General features: G+C 37.2%; 1 protein-coding gene and 1 pseudogene across 1 annotated transcript; one reads left to right on the top strand and one right to left on the bottom strand.

The window, feature by feature from the left end:
• Positions 1–1537: 1537 nt before the first annotated feature.
• LOC137745672 (uncharacterized) lies at positions 1538–3660 on the top strand. The gene has a single exon (XM_068485668.1). It carries the CDS (start codon positions 1608–1610, stop codon positions 3456–3458), a length of 1851 nt encoding a protein of 616 aa, XP_068341769.1. The 5' UTR covers positions 1538–1607; the 3' UTR covers positions 3459–3660.
• A 7425-nt stretch (positions 3661–11085) lies between these two features.
• LOC137745897 (gibberellin receptor GID1C-like) lies at positions 11086–13540 on the bottom strand (annotated as a pseudogene).
• Positions 13541–14370: the final 830 nt, after the last annotated feature.

Raw genomic sequence — 14370 nt, 5'->3', positions numbered from 1 at the left:
TTGCTTCCACAATAGTTTTTGGTTGCATGGTCAATTACAAAGCCAAAATTATTTGATCCCTAGGCTCTGGTCAAAGGGAGTTATGCACTTCTACAAGGACAAGAAGTGTCATGTTATAACCGAAAAAAAAAATTCTTTTCGGATCTCTTCCTCCAAAACACAGGATTAAATGATTCGGGTTTTTAAAATTTGATCCAACAGTTAAAAACAGAAAAGCTAGTAAAAACTTTTAAAAGTATAATAATTTTTAACTGTTAGATCAAATTTTTAAAAGCCCGGATCACTTGATTCTTGGGTTTTGGAGGGAGAAATCCGAAGAGGATCTCTTTCCGTTTTCACCACACAGACGGAGTACAAGTGCATTCTGGATACTTGCTATAAGGCAGAGAAGACTTTTGAAAGCTACAATAATTTTTGGTCACAGGATAAATTTCAAAGCTAAGATGATTTGATCCCTAAGCTCCGAAGGTATAGATCCAGAGAGAATTTGCTTCCTATTTAGAGGACTTTAATGGTGTATACATGGAAAGAAAATGATTTATGTACGCAATTTGTTTCTCTTTTGAGACACCCTTACAAAGGAAAGACTTTTCGTTAAAACTCTATTTTCTTAATTCCAACTACTATACAAAACCATCCAGTCGTTTGGACTTGTGGGCAATAATTTCTCGATACGTGAGCAGCTCTCACTACTCATCAGTCATCATCCAACAATCAGCCCTATGTCCCCAAAGGGACATCCAATAAAAGGGGTTTGATATTCATACATCTCATTTTACTTCTCACATATTTTTTGAATTTTCGGGCGTCGGATCAGATGAATTGAAGAAGATCAACGGACATAAATTATCAAAGGGTATGTGAGAAGTAAAATAAGGTGTGTAGATAGCACATCCCCCAATAAAATTGAAAGAGTCAGCCCATATATTTTTAGCTACCAACTTTCCCAATTTCCAATTTTCCAAATTGTAGGGTTTATCAAAATATGAAAAGTACGATAAATCGTATGATAGTGGCTAGAGAAGTTGAAATTCTTTTACGAGTCTTTCAGGTCTCTAAAATGGTAGACTGTCGTGACGAAACTATCAGTTAATCCTCTTTTTGAAGAAAGAAAAATCTGAAAAGTACTCAATGGATGAAGTAATTTTTCAGTGTACCAGAAATATAATGATATACACACATCATTACACAATTAGAAGAAAATATGTTGTTTCAAATATCTCTCTAATCGTATAGTAACATATAGTCTACCGTGTCGTCGTATTCCGGACACATATTATTATACAATTAGAAGAAAATCTGTTGTTTCAAGTATCTCTCTAATCGTATAGTAACATGTGTCGTTGTGTGCTGGATAAACCGAAAATTTTTTTCAGTCCCTGGATCAGAAGTGCCAAATGGGCCCCAAAATTTGAATGCCGACCCATCCCCCCAAATTCAAACGTATGAGTGACCATCTTTCTCTCTCTCCTCTCACAAATCACTATCCTTTATAAATCTTCCCACCAACCCCACATCTCAGCCATTGGAAGTTTAGAACCCTAGAAAAAACCCTAATCTAAAATCCCCAATCTCACATTTCCTACCACCAACATCAACCACAAAAAATGGCCAAAAAGAAAGTGACCCTCCAACCCAATGACACCAAAGAAGTAACCCATCACTCCAAAACCCACCACATTACCCACAAAGCCGCCGCCGCCGCCGCCATGGACGAGCCGTCCGAGAAGCTCGAGAACCTCAAGTCGCTGAACTCTCTGCTGCTCAAGGAGACCAAGGACCGCCGGCAGCAGGTGGAGTCGCTGGTGCAGGCCAAGGCGGGTTTGGAGTCCGAGCTTAGTCGGTTCCTAGTGGAGAGTGAGTCGCTTGTGAGCGAGTTGAGTGAGAAGAGCGAGGAAAATGTTGGGTTGGAGTTGGAGAAGACTGTTTATGGTGTTTTTGTTCTGGCCCAGATGGGGCAAATGATGAGAGAGAGAGTTGAGATTGAGAGGGCGATGAGTGAGAGAGATGGTGAGATTGTGGAGTTGAAGAGGGAAGTGGAGGAGCTTGCGGGTGGACTCGAAATCGAGAAGGGGAAGCTGAGCAGAGTGTGCTGGGAGAGGGATTGTGTGAAGAGGGATTTCAGTGACCTCTCGGAGGAGGCGAATGGGTTGAAGTTGAAAGTGGTGGAAATGGAAAAGAAGGAGAGGGTTTTCGGGGAGGAATTCCAGAAGCTGAAAGTGCATTGCAATGGGTTGGTGCAGGACAAGGCTGGGAAGGAGAGGGAGGTTGAGATTGCAATGAGAGAGAAGGAGTTGGCTGAGATGAAGCGCGATGAGTCGGAGAGAGTGATCGATGATTTGAAGAGGGAGATTGAAAGGGTTGTGATGGAAAAGAGCAGGCATGAAGCGAGGATTTTTCAATTGGAGAATGAAGCGGGGCAGTTGAGTAAGATCGAATTGGGTTTGAGGAAGGAGAATGCAGTGTTGCACGTGAAGGTTTTGGAGTTGGAGAAGAGTGTTGAGGAGGCTACGGGGAAGGGAGAGGTGTTGGAGAGGGAGATTAAGGTTTTGGGGGAAGAGAAGAGGGAGAAGGAGCAGAGTTTCAAGAAGTTGACTGAGGAAGTGAAATCACAGAAGGAACTTTTGGATACGGTTACTGAGGAATTGAAGAAAAAGGAAGAAAGAATCAAGGAAATCAAGCTAAAGAAGAATGAGATCAAGGAGGCAAAAGTGAGGCAAAAGAAGGAAATTGCTGAGTTGACAAGTCAAGTGAAAGAAGAAAGGGATTTTGTTTCTACATTGCGAAATTCATGCGACGAGCAGAAAGAGAAGAATGTGCAGTTGGTTTCTGAAGTTAGTCGATATAAGGATGCTCTTGATCGTGTTACACAGGAGAAGGCAGAGGCTCTGAAGAATTTGGAAGGGGAGAAGAAACAAGTGGAAGACCTAATGCTGACCATTTTGGGGAGGGAGAAGACAATCAAAGAAATCGAGAAAGAGTTGGAGAAACTGAGGAGTGTGCGTGAGAACATTGCTGAGAAAAATAAGGCCATGGAGAGCCGGTTGGAATCACTGGTGAAGGAAAAAGATGTGCTGCAGAAGAACCTTGTCGAGGCTCAGACGAAAACTCGTGATTGGGAGGCTAAATTTGAATCAGAAGGAACCAAAATGGAGCTTGCTTTGACTCTGCTGAAGAACACTGCAGCACGTGTATCTTTGAAATCCGAAGGCAAGGAAGAAGTGGCTACCAATGATCCCAAGGTTGGCGAAGAAATTAAGCCGTATGCTGTGGAGTTGGATGCCATACAGACTGCTTTCAGAAACAAGGAGAAGATGGTTGGAGACTTGCAGAAACAACTCGAGTCTATGCAGAAGTCATCCGAGGCACAGAAGAAGAAGAGTTTCTGGACTTTGATCTCATCAGCGACAACCCTTATTGCTGCAGCATCTTTTGCATATGTTTCCAAAGCGCGCTGAGTGGCTCGGTTTGGTAGTCAGTTTTGTTCTTGGATCAACCTGTCAAGGGCTACTTGACGGCACGGCTATGCCATGCAATGTTTGTCCCTTTTCAACTTCTAATCTAGATAATAATGTTTTTGGTGCAGAAATAGGTCTCAATGGGATACTTTGATATGCTGTGCTCTTTTTCTACATGAAGGAATATGAATATCTAATCTTGTTCTTCGTATCCGTTTATGAGCAATTTCGTTACGACTGTAGCTTCCTTCCTATTGCTGTTCATATGATCTGTGTCATTCCACATGGAACTAGGAAACATTTGCTTGTTAGATTAGTCGCTTCCATTCGGATGCTCCTACGCAAGTTTTTCTCCTACTACAAAATCGTTGTAGTATGAAAGGAAACTATCCTTCTTAACCTGCAATCAATGGGATTCTGCCCCTTTGACACGGAAAATATTCAACTGATTCACCATCCAAAAACCAGAGTCTGCCAAATCCTAGTACTGCTGGTTAGTAAATCATTCACCTTCTATTTGGTGGCATATGTGTAATGAGGGGTATTCTTGGTACCAAAAATTCTTGTGTGGTCTGAAGTATCTGATATTTCAGATATTTTAACTATTAGATCTTGATTTTTTTTTATTTTGTACAAGGTATAACGGTTAAAATGCCTAGAATACTGGGTACTCCGAAGTACCCAAGAAAGTCCCATCTTGATACAGCTGTGGTATATACCCATGTTATCTTTGCATCATCACATGACACGCGTTACATGATGAAAGATATACTAATGGGAGGACTTGTTAGTTTGTTGTGCGATGTGATTATAGCGATAATGCAAGTGTAAGACATAATGTAAAATCAATGGTCACGATTAATAAAGGGTGTGCACAAAATTACAAAAAATAAAAAATAAATAAATAAAAAAGTGTGTTAAAACCACTATATATACCAGAAATGTGCTATATGTGCTAAGGCCCAATATTATGGATTGGAGAAGTATGTATTGGTTCCTAAAGCCTTTGCTTTTTGTGGACTGGCTTCCTAAGTCTTTTTCCATGACAAAACTCTGTTGGACTTGTTGCCTAGTAACCCAATCAAGTGATGCAATTCACAACTTTTATTCTTTTCCGCTTAAAATTTCAAGTGTCTACAAACACAGACAAGTTAGCTAAAGCAGCGTGTCCCTCGCTCATTATTCAACTTTGAATTGTAATCTTTGTTTCTTAGATTAGATTAGGCTAGTTCAGAGTCTTTAGAGCTTGAAAATTTAGAAACCCTTTAATTTCATTATCGGCTTTTAGACTGTCACTTGAAAATCGAAAAATATTTTTTTGATATCGACTTTTTAGTGTGTCTCAAGGAGAATTTTCCTAAAATAGTTGTAAATTCACACAAATGCGTAGGTTCATCATAATGTCACACAATATTATTATTTCACCTAGTATAGGTTCATAAATTGAGAGCAACAGTGTATAATTCAATAGCTTAATATTAAGTATATTGACGACAGTGTATAATCAGTGTTGGCAGCCATACCCAAAAAATCTGTTTTAAAAACAATTTCATCTTCATCTATCAACTTGTATCATTCAACAACATAATAAATAAATATAATGACGACAATGTATAATCATATGTGAATATTGTACTGTGTTTTTGGCACTCACTCTCAACTTATTTACAAATAACCAACTTTAGAACAAAAAACCCACTTGTGTTTCTCTCGTGTTAATTAACTATTAGCATGCTTTGTGATTACGTTAAACTAAAACATAATTAATTAATTTAATTAAGTAAAATTAAAACAAGGGTCCATCATGTCAGTTCCAGAAGCTTAGCTGTTCTTACTGTTATGTTTTTATTTATTTTTTATTTTATTTATTTTATTTTTTATTGTGGAGAAAGCTACTCCCGCGGATGATTAGAGTCATTGTTTGATTCTAAATATGGTCCCTTTAGCAAAAGCACCCCGAATGCCAACTACCACTAAATTTTGGACTTTTGTTTTCCTTTAGAAACAAGTCGGGTTTTAGATTGTGCTATCTACATACCTCGTTTCACTTTTTATACATTTTTTGTTAATTTTTGTTATTTGATCTCATGACCGAAAATTGAGAAGAGTGTGTGGAAAATAAAAAAAATAAAAAAAATGTGTGAATAGCACCACTCTCATTTTTTTGCTCTAACGACCAAAAATTGAAAAGAGTGTGGAAATTAAAAAAAAAAAATGTGTGAATAGCACCACTCTCATTTTTTTGCATTTTCCCCCATCAACTTTTGAGTTAACTAGTTAGTTGATGACATATGTTCATGTCATCCGAATGATGTCTCTTACAATAGTTTAAAACTTCATATCTTTAAGTCTCATTCAATTATACGCTTATCTCACATGATATGATAGTTTCCTAACTAGCTGAATAGCAGACGTTCTCACAAAAACATGTCTTATTATATTTCGGTACTTTTGAACTCACGTAGGTACTACTTTTATTACACATGGTCTTAGTTTTCCACCCTTTGTGAGAGTTGTCTGATCTTCCATACTCAAGTTTTTTTCGTATGCAACCCTAACGAAGTCGTTCTTACAAAATTTATTTCCATGTATAAACAAGAGGCTTGAAAAAAACATGCTTTCTCTCTCTGTGAGAGACCTTCTCTTTATTTGAGGGTTATTCTCACCGATCTGTGTGAGTGGTTCCTGATCGCGTCCAATTCTGGTGCTGCTGATCCTAGCTCTGGCTGGGATCGGTGGGTTTTCTTTTGTTTCTTTCTCTCTCTCTTTCTCTCTTTCCATCCGCTGTTTTTCCCCTGGTTTTATTGGCTGATTTGCCTTCTTCTCTCCCCTTTGCTGTCTCTCATCCATATTCTTCCAATTTCTGAGCTTCAGTCACTCTTTGCAGCGATTGGGTGCGATGTTTCGAGTTGGTGTGTAGATCTGGTGCTTGCATTGGGTCGGGTATTCCTTGCACCACCACCTTCTCTTTGTTGTCTGCCTTTATTGGTATTATTGCTTGTGGACTGCCATGAGTTTCTTTCACTTGGCTGCAGGTTCTCAATTGTCTGTAGCTGTGCTAGGAGTGAAGCATGGGATTGGCTATTGGTATCGATGAGGTGAGGCTTTATTTGGGGCAGAATTTTGGCTGGATCGACATGCACACTTGCTGTTTTGGTGGTTGCAGTGACAGTTATGGCGGAAGACGCAGCAGATCCGGTTGTTTCTATGTTTTCTTTTGTTTTGGTCTTAACTTTTGGTTGGGCCACTGTTGTTTTTTGGCCCTCTACGTTGTAAATTTGGTCTTTTATGTTGTAATATTTGTTGTTGGTAATGAATGTTACCCTTGATCCAAAAAAAAAAAAAAAAAAACGAGAGGCCTTCAATTCATGAAATGACAAGCATGACCGATCACTCCTAAACATGAACTATTTTTCAATCATTTAGCAACCTATAGAGAATTAGAAACAAAGATTTTCAGTTTTCCTTGAGAAAATCTTGGGTCAAATCTTTTTAATAATATAAGGGTAATACTAGGAAAATTAGATATTTTAAACTAAATTCGTAAACCAAATGATGTGGTTATAGATAATTGGATTATTAATTAATTATCGATTAACGTGTTTATTTCTTATTGGTGACATATAATTTAGTTTAAAAAATTTAATCTCCCTAACATTATCTATATTATAATTAGGGTCACATTGTCTGTCTTATGAAACATTGGCTCAAAACCTCAAACTTTTTGTACAACCAGCCAAAAAACAAAAGAGCTTTTAAGAACACTTGTGAATTGACATCCTCTCTGAATCTCACACTTTGGAATTTGTGGACCAAGCAATTTTGACTGTTCAATTTAAATCTTGTGGTCCCCATTTGCCCATTATACAGGTCCATTCACTACAAGAAAAATGGGCTTTGGGTACAAAACTAAGGGCACAATTGAGAATTTTGTGTCTATTATGGTGCCCAATGTAAATAAAAGATGACACAAAACAGTAATGGGCATCGGAACCGTGTCAAGTTGGGTCAATTGACAACATTTTGACTGAAGCTAGACACCAAAAACTTTTTGTGTCTATAAAATTTGGTTGTCAGCACCACTGTATGTGGTTTTTTCATTTGTCTTTACATCTAGCACACACAAAAAATTAGATTATAAATTAAATTGATAAAATTGTGGTGGAGTTGTTTATTACTGTATAGTGTTTTAGTCTCAAAATAGGTTAGCAATAATGTGGTTCAAATTCGTATTTGTGGCGATAATCGAACTTAATACCTCTAACTTACAGGTGAAGAGGAATATCATTAGATCGTAGTACTAAGTGGCATATTTTAGATTTACGATGAATCATTTCCATCTACAATGAATGCTTGTTAGATTCTTATTTTTTTCAGTTGCCTTTTAGAGTCTAATCTTCTTGCAGGTTGGTTTTTGATACTTGGTGATATGATTTTTGTCTTTATCATAAGTGTTTATATTTTTTTTACTGTATTAGAAGTCCTTCATGCAGTGACACATAACAAAAAATTGTGTCCATAGGGTTAGTTGTCTAATCAACCGTACAAAGGTGTAGTGGGTCTTAAGGAGAAGAGATCCTCTCCGGATCTCTTCTACCAAGGTGACCAGATCAAGTGATCTAGGCCTTTAAAATTTCATCCAACGCCCAACTTGTTTTGAATCTGAGCCTTTGAAATTTCATCTAATGGCCAAAAATTATTATAGCTTATAAGGGGTTAAAACAGGTTGGCCATTGGATGAAATTTCAAAGGCTCGGATTACTTGATCATGTGGCTTTGGTGGAAGAGATCTGAAGAGAATCTCTTCTTGGTCTTAAGATAGACAAATGACACAATTTAACAATAAATGCCCGTTGAATATTAATAATTATAAATTTCCTTTTTATGACACAAATTTTAAAAATTGTTTCCAGTAAATATTAATAAATAATAAATCATTCCACTTCCCCATACAGCAAAAGAATATGTTGGCACAATTATGGATTTGTGCCTTTATTCTAGTATAAAACGTAAGCACTCCTTTACTAATTTTTTTATATGGAAAATTTCAAACAAGGTTGCTTCATATATTTGTGCTTTCCAATATACTTATTTAAAACCTAAGCACTCCTTTACTTATTTTTCTATGGAAAATTTCCAAAGGTTAGCTTCGAAAACACCTTAAATGGTTTCCAATCGTTGTTTCCAGTGTGTGGCCTCTAGCTGGGTCTGAGATAAACCTAAAAGCCTTCCAACAACATATTATGAATGATTCTAATTTGATAACACAATTAAATAGCTTGCATGTTTCCCAATTTATCCTTGTTGTGTTTCAGCTGTGTGATGCTCAAAGTTGTTCTGATAGAGAAAGTTCGAATTTTAGGATTATAGAATTTCCATGATTTCCACATTTATATGAAATATTAGGGTTTGGGCAATTGAAAATAGTTTATTATCATGATTTTTGCTGTATGGGACTGTAAATTTGATAATCTGGTAAATTATGCAGCATTTCCACTATTAGTAATTTGATAAGCTTCTGGTTTTTTTTAGTTAAAACTTCCCTAAATTACGTTGCATGTCTTTGGTTTCCTTAATCATTGTGTATCTGAACCGTTGGCTCAATTTCTTGTTCAAAATGTTTTTGGAGTTGAAAAGAAACAGCTATAAGTTGAATGAAATCTTAGTTTTTAAATTTTGTATTGCTATTCTGAGGTTATAAACTGTTTGTTGTAGAGTCTTTCACCTCTCTTCCAACTTATAAACTAATAAATGATAACTTACGATGATCTTGTATGTTATATTGTTGAATGTTGTGTAGTCCCCCTGCCAAGTAGAAGCACGAAAGACATCACTAAAGCTAGAACCTACTTGATTATAAGCAAGGTTGGATTTCAATATACTTATTTTATTAGCTTGTGCTTTACAGAACCTACAGGGTTTTTAGCAGATGCTATCTTTCTTAGAAATTAATGTTTTGTACATCTTGTTTGCTAGTGATGATGATAGCTTAGCTGCTCATTTTAGTTTGCATATTTTGTCTGCTGTAATTTGGTATAACAAAGTAGCAATGCATCATCATCACTGCTTTTACTGCTCGATACATTTCTTACTCATGTTCATTTTCAGAGGCTGGAGCAAGGGCTGAAGGTTGTTTGTGGTGGTTGAGGGTTGTTTGGCCTGCGAGGAACTCAAAGAGTAATGGTGTTTGTTACATTGTTAGATTATTAGGTTTAGTTGAGTTTTTCATGGAAGAAAAAATGTATTACGAATTGTTTTCATTATCTATATGAATAATTTCTTATTGATGGTATTACTATTTGATTTTATTTTGTAATATTTGAATTTATTTTTTAATATATTTAACCTATTAGGCACAATAACAAAATTGTGCTAACATGACTTGGGAAAGGCATCTGACACGAGTGTCAGAAAAGAGGCACAAAAAGACCCTTACTTGTGCTTACTTCTTTGAGCACAAAAGACTATATGGTTTCCAATGGTCAAAGGTAACGTTCTTAGAGGGCACACATAATATTATAGTTGCTGCACTTTTGTTATTGGTCTATGGACACATATGTTGGTGCACTTTGAGCTCAAAGGGCACAAATAATTTTATTGTGAGTGTTGTCCATATTTTTTGTAGTGATTTCACACAGAATCTCTATCTCTTCAAGACTCCAACGCTCAGATATCTTTTTCTTTTAAAAGCTCCGAATTACCTGATTCATGAACTCTGAAGTGAGAGATGCAGAGAGAATCCCAATAGGACAAAAGTAACCCACTTCCTTTTTTTTTTTTTCACCCTATTCAAACGAATATGCACAGGGAGATGCTTGGATGCGACCAATTAGATTGTACTTTGGTGCTTGTAAACTTTGTCCCCTAGCCAATTGCCCTCTTTTTCCTTTCTCCCTTTTGTGAAACCTTTTGGTCACTTGTTCGAAAATGTAATCAATCATTCGCTCTACTCATAAGGAAAACTTTTACCTAGAGTGAGAGATATACATGATCAGTGAGACGCTCTGATAGAATGTATCCTCTGGTGATAAAGTAGAATGACTGTTATTAATGCAAAATATTATTGGGTATTGCAAAATATATACGTCATAACTGAGACATAAAAGATGAGGATATATGGATGGTGAAAAAGCAGAATCTCTTATGCTCAGATGGAAAAATCTTGGATATGGCTATAGATATACGTAGGGAATGAGACAAGCGAAATTTTTTTGCAAATGCACAATCTCAATCTCATCACCGTCCAATAAACGCTTGTCACGTATTCAAAAAGTGAATCACCTGTTTAATAAATGTTTATCATGTGTTTGAAATGTGAATTGAGTAAAAGCTTGCCACGTGGTGATTAGTGACAAGAGAATTTCTCGAATGATATGCTGAAATAGAAATATATTCCCGTGATAAGGCTGAATCTCTCCTACCATATATACCCTTCTTCACATGCTTAGCAGCTTGTGTGGATGATGTAAGATACATTCAACTTCTTCATGAAACAAGGTAGTTCTCCTTCTTTTCCAAAAGTTACGTGGAAAAGGAAGTACTATTCACAGATTAATTACCAAAAGAAGGTAGCAGATTAGAGGCTGAGGAGTTTCAAATCCATTGAAAGTTTGAGCAGAGATTTCAACAAAACATCCACTGATTTTAACATTTCTTAACACACGTAGAGCATAGCAAACATTGGCAACTGCCAATAAACCAACATCTTACACAATCTTAGAACACACACACACACATATATAAACATTACAAGAACAACTCGACCATGGACGATTTTCCATCCATGTTCCGTTGTTAGCTATACATTACAATAGCAAGTCACTGAATTGTCGATTGGCTACTACAGATCGATGTTACACCAATAATCCTCAGTTCTCCTCTTCACTATGGCCAGAAGTCGAATCCTTGGATCTTAACAATTGTAGGACTGCTAAACTTAGTTAATAGATTCTGCTGTCTGCAAAAGCTTTATTGAACAACAACAACAAAGCCTTATCCTGCTAAGTGGGGTCTACAAAAGCTTTATTGAACCAACTAACAAAATACGATGATCCAGCTAGATGCAGAATCATACACTCGTTTGCATCTAACAATCAAAGCTAGCCCTCCGCGGACAAGAACCAGGCCAAAGCAGGATCTTAGTACCACAGTTATCAATACAACAGTAATTACACAATCTTACAAACTGCAAACAAACCCTTCATTATTCTGGGAATGTGAACCTTAGGTTATATGTCACCGCGTGGTAAAAGTCAATTCTATCAATAGTTGGAGCACACGAATTTACTGATCTCATCCATCACGGTGTAGAAATGCTCATTATTCGGCAACAGGTAGAAACCAATTGTGGCCTGCTCAAGATACATGAGTTTCATGTTAATGCCAGCCCTCTCGAGCCCTCTAGCATAAGCCAATTGCCAGTCCTGAACAAGATCCAAACCAGCCACCACAACAAGGCTCTTCGGGAACTTGACAGCTTCGAGGCTTTGACCCCGGGGACCAAATGGGTTACATGCTGGATGGTCCCTATCTTCTCCCTCAGGGAGTAAAGCTCTCCAGTACCAGTCCCGGTCTTGGATGGTGACAAAGTATTTCCCATCCAATCGCATCTCGGATTCAGTCCGCTCCTGCCCACCAAACATAGGGTTGAGCAGTATATTTCCCAATACATTGATTCCAGATTCTGCAGCTCTTAAAGCAACATTGTGTACAATGTTCCCACCCGAGCTATCGCCAGCGAGATAGATATGAACTTTTGAGTCCTTCGTACTTTTAAGCCATGGTCTAGACTTCACCCACTTCAGGGCTGTCCACCCATCATCATAGGCACATGGATAGCGGTTTTCAGGTGCCCGGCGATAGTTCACAGAGACCACTACAGCCTTGCAGATACCAACTAGTCGGCGGCACAGAATATCATAAATACCGCTGTTTGAAGAGGAGTGTACAAAGCTCCCACCATGGAAGAAAACTATGACAGGAAGAACATCCTTGTTCAAAGATCTCTTACGATCAACAATGTTCAGCGGGGATAGATCAGCATTGTCTGGATGATAGATTCGACTTAGCAGGCTAGTTTCGCGATCGATGATGACATCAAACGAGACAACCCCATCAACGGGGTTAGCATTGGCTGGCACTTTCCGATCAAGGAACTCCGCCAAGTGCCGGTTGAAAGTCCCGTCAGGGCGGCGTAGAAGATTGTATGACAGCTTGAAATTCGAGATGAGGACCCATGTATTCAGTGGAACCACTGTCTGTTAAAAAGGCATCAGATCCCAGAAAAAAATTTACATATGTCAATGTCTTATTCCAACATAACCGCAACTAAAAATCCAAAACGGCAACTAATACCGGCTTCATCACATCTGGGAAAAAAAAAAAGAAGGTTTTGCTACGATTCAAAGGGAATAGAAACGTCAATTAAAACGAACAAAATCATTCCCATAAAGCTGTAGAATCGACTAAACAAACCGAAAAAAAAAAAACATGTTCATCTGTAGCATTTTCTTTGACCGGAAGCTTTCCCATGACAAAACCACAAATATTAAATCCATCAAACAATCAAATCTCCAAACAAGAACATCTTCAGAACATGATGAACTCGAACAAGCAAAACAAACCCAATAAGCATATTCATGTCAAACATTAAAAACAGCTAAAAACCTCAACTCAAACAAGAACAATGTCTTCATCCCAAAGAAAGAAACAAAACAAAAACAAATCAGTTTTTTAACAACAAAATCACAAACTAAACACCATATCCCGGAGAATTCATTAAGATAACTCCATACAACATTAAAAAAACACAGAAAAAAACAAACTTTCAAACTCTGAATCGGCAAAAACCGAAGAAAAGTTGTTACCCTGGATTCATTTACGTTGACTTCATTGCCCCCCAGCCATGGAAACCGGTTTTGAAGAATTTCCACTCCAAAATCTAAGCTTGAAGAAAACCCAACACATTTCGAGAGCACAGCAAACCCATCTTCAGAAACCTCACGTATTCAAACGCAAACGCAAAAGCAGAAACTACAAAGCAAAGCCAGGCAGCCAAAACGAGCAAGCAAAAGCACCTAACTATGAATCTCGCCTTCTCCTCTCTCTCTCTCTCTTTTTATTTATTTTTTATTTTTTTTTGCCAAACAGTAGAATTGTTGGATTAGGAGTTGATAGGGTTCGAACCCATGCGGTCATATAAAGAGTAACATTTCTCTCCACCACTGTAGTTAAGGATCACTTGTAATTTATATGTTAGTTAAGCAAGTTGTTCAAGTAAATGTGGTTTCAATAAGTTGGTTTGTCATTGAGCATAACTGTATAAACAGTGTGTGATCCACGTCGAACAGAGACAAACGTTAACCATATGTGACATTCCCTTGTAGAAGGGCTCTCAATTGTCTAATACAGAAAATATAATGACGATTCCTAAGAACTGCCACAATCATGTACCATATCATCAACGTAATGTGCCTATTTTCACACTTAAATTTAAATTCAATGACTGACAAATTAGAGTGTAAATAAAATTGTTAATTAATTCAAATTTTTAGTATTTAATAATTCATTAATAATAAGCATATGTAAATGCAAGTTGGTTTTGTCAATAAGTAACTATATAAACTGTTTGTGTGACTAACGTTGAAAAGAGAAGAAAACCAATCATATCTAAGATTAACTTGTGGAATGGCTCTCAAGCGTACGTCGCAAAAAACAAGATGAAGACTCTCAATAGCTAACACATTCATTTAGCATATCACTATAGCAATGTACCCGTTATTGCAATCAAATTTAAATGCAGTTATTGACAAATTAGGTGTAATTAAATTTGTTAATTAAAACATTTTTATTTTGGTACTTAAATTCATTAATAATGCAAATGTGAAAATGAAATTGACAAGTTGTTCATACA

The sequence above is a fragment of the Pyrus communis genome, chromosome 9, assembly GCF_963583255.1.
Source record: "Pyrus communis chromosome 9, drPyrComm1.1, whole genome shotgun sequence".
In the NCBI taxonomy this organism is placed as follows: domain Eukaryota; kingdom Viridiplantae; phylum Streptophyta; class Magnoliopsida; order Rosales; family Rosaceae; genus Pyrus; species Pyrus communis.
Note: the sequence above shows the minus strand (reverse complement) of the source record. Positions and strands in the feature narration are given on the sequence as shown.